General features: G+C 47.3%; 1 protein-coding gene across 1 annotated transcript; it reads left to right on the top strand.

Moving 5' to 3' along the window:
* Nucleotides 1-4,639: 4,639 nt before the first annotated feature.
* Nucleotides 4,640-5,650, top strand: LOC123142590 (putative cyclin-F2-1). The gene has a single exon (XM_044561438.1). It carries the CDS (start codon nt 4,640-4,642, stop codon nt 5,648-5,650), a length of 1,011 nt encoding a protein of 336 aa, XP_044417373.1.
* The last annotated feature ends 914 nt before the right edge of the window (nt 5,651-6,564 follow it).

Genomic DNA, 6,564 nt, shown 5'->3' with positions numbered 1-6,564 from the left:
ATGCAATCAAACGAATGCAATTCATGGCGGATTAGAATGGGCATGAAATTCCAATCATGTGTTTTCCCTATTCATACGTGTTTGCAATTATGTGAATCTAAGTGTCCCTTATATGTAAAAGATATTTATTACATACATACGAAATAGTTTTTAAAAATGTCTAAGAATAGTCTCTTTTTCACTGCGTATTTGCCGTCAAGTGACTGCCATTAGTGTTTTTAGGAGAATATTATTATTTAGCCCATTTAAACAATTTACTCAATATTTTACTATTTTGAACATTAAATACCCTTTTGACACGACACAAACATAAGAAAATGCTATGGCATAGTTGTATAATTTTATTAAATGCTGCAAATATCATCTCGATCTTTTTGTCCTTGATATTTTGGGGGTGGGAGATAGGGAGAAGAGGAGAGGACTATTTTTTTGGATCACCTTTGTCATTCTTTTGGAGTAAGATGGAAGGTCTATGAAACATTTCCTTAGGGTTCATTATATCATTAATGACCTATTAGTGCGAAATTGCCGAAAAATTCTATATACTGAACCAACTGAGTTTGCCGCTTCCCTACATTGGCTATAAATGTGAATCAACGAATGACCAGTACTAATCAAAGTTATTCATATTGATACACAAAACTCACTAAAAGTTGTTTTCTTCTACTGAATGTCTCAAGGTGCTTTGTAGGTGTAATTTAATACAATATCAAGTTGAGATGTTGTAGATATAGCTGATGTCATTGCCTTGGGATCCTCTTTTGAGAGCAGTTGTCATTGCCAGACTTTAGATATCCCCAAAATAGGGGTCCTAATTGCACTAATAAAAAAAGATCATAGCGATGTTGTTATACACGGCAAAATAACCACCACACGCCGAGAACCGAACAAGATATGTCCTCTTGAATTTCGGCCACGTCATCATGGTGCCGAGATCGCCCCTTGTTCAACACAGAAAAAATAGATCACCCATTGTTGTTTCCTGAATGATACAATCAAACAAATTCAATTCATGTAGGATGCCAATGGGCATGAAATTTCGATTATGTGTTTATCCTATTCATACTGTTTGCATTTCTCTGAATCAAAGAGGCCCAGGGGAAACCTGCTCTAGTACATACATATGGAACATATTTTAAATTTTTTGAGTATAGTCTATTTTGCGGTGAGGCAACCGCAAATAGAGTTTTTAGGACAAAATCTCTAGTTAGCTCATCTAACAATTTACTTAATATTTTACTTTTTTGGACATTATTGTCCTCTTTTTTACATGACACAAACATAAGAAAATGTTATTCATAATTTTATAATTTTATTAAATTTTATAAATACCGTATCAATCTTTTTCTCCTTAGTAGTTTGGGGTTGGGAGATAAGGAGAAGAGGAGAGGACTAGTGTTTCAATCGCCTTTGTCATTCTTATGGAGCAGGATTTGTATGAAATATCTCCTTAGGTTTCCATATATCCTTAATGACCGTTTAGTGTGAATTTGTCTAGACATTTCATATACCAAATCAATTGCACTTCAGTTGCCGCTTCCCCGGAACTGGATATAAATTTGAGTCAGTGAATGTTCAATACTACTCAAAGTTATTCGTATGGATACATTGAACTCTTTTAAAGTTTCTTTCTTCAATTAAATTCCCAAAGGTGCTTTGTAGGTGCAATTTAATATAATATCAAGTTGAGATGTTGTAGATATAGCTGACGTCATTGCCTCGGAGTCCTCTTTTCAAGTAGTATTTTTGGATAAATGACATTTTTATTGACTCAAAATATAGCATCAAGTAGATATAAAGCACAATGAGCAACACATGGCCTCTACATGACTAAGATGTACACAACCAAACATTAGCAAAGTGAAAGAAGATAAAAATTCCGACATATCAGCAACCGTAGAATCATATAGGAGGGATACTATGCCAATGTCGAAGGAGGTGATGGACTAATCCGGAGATTATGTTGCTACCCATGTTGGGTAAAGACCTCCCTGACCACCCGCTCCAACCTCATACACACCACCTTGAACAATGGTTAGTATTCTGTTCAATGTAGCGTAGACCACGTACGAAGCGAGTACGTACAACAAAAAATAACCAGCAAGGGAGAGGTGTTTTTGCCCTCGAAAACTAAATCATTTCTACATAGCTAAATCGCTCATAATAAGGCATATGCTCCCACCCGTATTAGCGCTTTGAACCTATTTGGAAGCCCATCCAACCAATGACCAAAAATATCGGCAACACTTGTGGACGGATACAAATTCGACGCTATTTGGATGACTGGTTACGTAGAACGTGCAAATTTGCATTGAAAAACAAGATGTTTGATTGTCTCGTCATCAGTAAAAAAGTTACACTTCTTGCTTCCTTGCCAATTCCCTTTCGAAGATACCACATGAAGATTTTAACTTTCCGGGTAGTCTAATAGCACTCGTTGAAAACAGAAAAGATATAGTAGCGATGTAGCTGTACGGCAAGGTAAACCACCACACGCCAAGAACTCGATTTTGATTTTTTTTTTTAGTAGGGAACGTAAAAACCAGTTTTTGTAAAATCTCGGAATTTTTGGAATTTTTTTGCATGAATTTTGAATTCCAAGTTTTTTTTTCAAAATATTATATTTTTAGGCTTTGTTTTACACAATGTTACACCTATCCGAGTGATCAGGCCGTCTTTCCTTCCTTCGAAAGGTCTTGGGTTTAAAAAACCCTCTGGTTTGGTGCTTGAACTTTCTCAAAAAATATGAAAACATTTTAAAAATTCAGTTGGCAAAAATGGGGAATCGATCATACGACCCGCTGAAGTATCAACAAGTGCCTTAGAGCATCTCCAACCGTTGCGCCCTCCCAGGAGACATTTTTTCAGCCTCCTCGGGTTGCGCCGGTGATAATTTTGCAGTAGGGTCGAAATATTCTCCAGCCGTTGCGCCCCCCGTCCCGCCCGCACCGCGCCCGCGCCGCGCCGTCCAGGCCACGGCCGCGCCCTACTTGACCTCCCGCGCCAATGGAAACATCACCACGGCGTCCTCCACCGTCTCCTGCTCCTTCCCGACGACGGCGTCGCCGAGGCACTGCGTGAGGACGACGACGTCCTCCAGCGCGATGTACGCGCCCTGCGCCAGGTCCAGAAGCCATGGCCGTCGTGATACTTGGCGTGCCCCCGCGTGGCCCTGCGCCCCGAGACGGACAGCTTCGCGAGCCCTCGCCGTCCCGCCCACGGCCGTGCCGCGCCCGCCCGCCTGCTCGCCGCGCACGCGCGCGCCTTGCAGCTCGTCCCGCTGCACGTCCGCCTCGGCGCCGACGGCCACGCCTGCAGACGGCCGGGAAGTCGTGGGCACCGCCATTGGAGGAGGGCGGCGGAGGTTCTCGTCCTGCTCCGTCCCGGTGCCGACGACGGGAACGTGACGTGCGTGTTCGGCCACGGGGCGTCGTCCCCGATACGCGCGCTCGGGCAGGCAGAGGCGGCTTCGTCGACAGCACCACCACCACCACCACGCCGGCCAGGGCGAGGGGCCGCGCGGGTGGTCCTGGCGAGCGTCTCCTCGTCGTCAGCCTCCGGCAGCCCCTCGCCCAGTTCGCGGCCCGTTCGTCCAGCCGTGCGGGTGGCCAGGAGGCGTGGCGACGGCACGCGAGGGAGCCCGGCAAGTCGTCGATGACGGGGATTTGGGCGCGGAACCGGGACTACCACTGCTGCTTCTTGACCTTCCGCGCCGGGAGCGAATTGTTGAGCGGCTTGCGCAGTGCCGTGGCAAAGCAGAACCTCGCCTGTGCGACCACTTCCTCCCTCGACGCCAGTGGCGAGGGGATGCCGTCCGTGGGCATCGGGGACGGCGGCGTCGACGAGGACAAGACGCGCTGCGGCGGCCGACTGCGGAGGAGGGCGAGCTGGAGAGGAGGCACGCGCGGCGACGGGAGGGGGAAAAGGTAGGGAGGGAGTGAGACGAAATGGTGGGAAGAGAGAGACGAAAAGGTGGGGGAGAGAGGAGATATGTCACTGCAGGTGGGGCAGCGCCTGCAAAACGGCGAAATTAGCCCCCCCCCCTCCCCCCAGCTCCCTCGGTTTGGGTCGGGGTTGCCGGCGCCGATTTTTCTTCATCCGGTGAAAAAGGAGACTTTGGGAACACGAGTGGGAAGATTTTTATCCGCCGGCGTGCAAAAACGTGCTTGGGGGAGGGGGTGGTTCATGGGGCCGGCTGGAGATGCTCTTACCACCAAGCTGAGGGATGACTTAAGTTTGCAAAGCCTTACGGCAGTCATACCTTTATATTTAAAAAAAGTCAAAAAATTCGGATGGTATTTAAAATTTTTGGCGGGTAATAGGCGGCCCGGTTTTGGACCGGTTTCCGAAAATCTCGGTCGAGATTAAAAACCATGGCGGCAAGACGATCGTTAAGAAGGAAAGAAACGACGACGAAATAAATAAAAAGTAAATAAAGAAAAGAGAAAAAGAAGGAAAGAAACGCATAGGTAAAGTCGGATTACTGGACCCAGTGAGTGACCCACGCGGTTTCCAGTTCTCATGCAGCCAATCGGGCGCAATGTGCATTCCTCAACAAATAGCCAGGTCGACGCCGCCACGCCACCCTGCCCTGCAATCTTGCACCCACCGTCGAGTGTCTCCTTCCTCCGTGACGGCCATGGGTATCATGGATCCCTTCACCGCCGAGCTCCTTTCGGGCCCTCCTATCCCCGTCGCCTTATCAGGCAGCGGTGCCGAGACGAGGGACATTGACGACTACCTCCGAGCCATCGGTGCACTTCCTGCGCTTCGACCCGTCAACCACCACGCCGCAGTGGAGGAACCCGTACCATCCCTGCTCCTGGAGAGCGCCGTCCCGGTCATCGATACCCCTGAATCCAACAACTCGGCCAGGCGTCCGCGGCTCTCCGACTACGACGCCGACATCGACTTGAACCTCCGCAAGCTGGAGATGAACGTCGAGGAGCCGCCGAGGCCAGACTACCTGAAGAAGGTACAGGGAGATCGGATGAGCCCGTCGATGCGCGCCAACCTTGTTATCTGGATGGACGGGTTTACTCGGTACTACGGCCTCGGCCCCGGCACGCTTCACCGCGCCGTCTCCTACGTCGACCGCGTGCTGTCAGCGCGAACCTTACCTATGACTAACATGGAGTATGAGCTCCATCTCCTGGGCGCCACGGCCGTCTTCACCGCCGCCAAATATGAGGAGCGGGACACCATATTCAAGGTGGACGCCGCGAAAATTGCCGACGACTGTGGGTTCGCCACGAGCAAGGAGGTGATCGACGTGGAGTGCAAGATGTTGGCGGTGCTCCGGTACGAGCTCAGCGGACCAACGGCCTACACCTTCGTGGACCACTTCACCAGGTACAGCGAAGGAGAGCGCGACCTGGAGGTTCAGAAGTTGGCGCATCAGCTCGCCGAAACATCGCTGGTCGACTACAGATGCCTGCAGCTCATGCCGTCCGCCGTGGCGGCGTCGGCGGTCTTTCTCGCCAGGCTGATCTTGAACCCAATGGCGAGCCAGGTTCGACAGTGGAACAGAGAATTCACGGAGCTGACAGGGTACAAACCCACGGACCTCATCCTTGGCATTGAGTCCTTGTACATGATGAATCCCGATCCGCGCTTCGTGATCTTGCCAGCGTTTTTGCAAAACGAATAAGAATTGTAATGGGAAATTTAGGGGCGGACAGCCAGTTGCATGACTGAATCATGAGTTGTTAAAATAATGATGTTGAGGTGTACATTTGGCAAGCTCCCTTTCAATTATATGACATATTATCAGATTGAATCATTCGATTGTACTTACGAAATTGTCAAAGAAAGTGAGTAATTTTGATTGCCCATTTTTTCGCATTCAAAAATCTGGAGGTTAACATACAAGTGTAATTTTCATTGTCATACGTGTATGATGTTGCTTCAGGTGGTGTATGGACTCGTCGTCTGATGGCTTGCTGGATTTTGAGAGGTGACGTGAGGTTGAAGATAGGTACGTAGTAGAAGGGTTCCCAAGGCAGAAATGCGTAATGGAGTTCGATGGAGCCCTTTATATGAACAATTAAAGGTTCAAAATTTTAAGTTTCAAAAATCTCTCAAAAAATATATGTACATATGGATGTATACTACTTGCCTGCGAAGTTTCATGATGAAATACTGTTTGATGTGAGATACATAAAAATGACAAAATCACGTATTTCTAGCACATATACTATTCACTACAAAATTACATGATTTTGCTTTTGGTACATGTCACATAAAAACGTACTTCATGATGAAATTTCACACACATCGAGTATACGTCAATAAATACTTGTGTAATTTTAAGAATTTTTTTTAACTTCCGAAGTTCATTTTTGAGTGTTCGAAAATTTCGGGCTCCATGGTGCCCGAGAGCAGAAAAATATTTTTTTCCAAGGTTTTTTTGGACAAAATAGTGAGAACATAAAGACACCTAATCGAATTGAGTTGGGATTCTACCCTAGAAGGGGTGTTGTAAAAGGACCTAGCAGCGAGCCCAAATAGAGCTTCTGAATTTGCGTGATAGGTGAAATATGGTGCTTGCACCGAAAGAACCTA

This window comes from Triticum aestivum, chromosome 6D, assembly GCF_018294505.1.
Source record: "Triticum aestivum cultivar Chinese Spring chromosome 6D, IWGSC CS RefSeq v2.1, whole genome shotgun sequence".
NCBI lineage: Eukaryota > Viridiplantae > Streptophyta > Magnoliopsida > Poales > Poaceae > Triticum > Triticum aestivum.
This window is presented reverse-complemented; position numbering and strand designations above follow the sequence as displayed.

Coding starts and splice junctions, on each gene's coding strand:
- LOC123142590 (XM_044561438.1), top strand. CDS start 4,640: ATGGGTATCATGGATCCCTTCACCGCCGAGCTCCTTTCGGGCCCTCCT.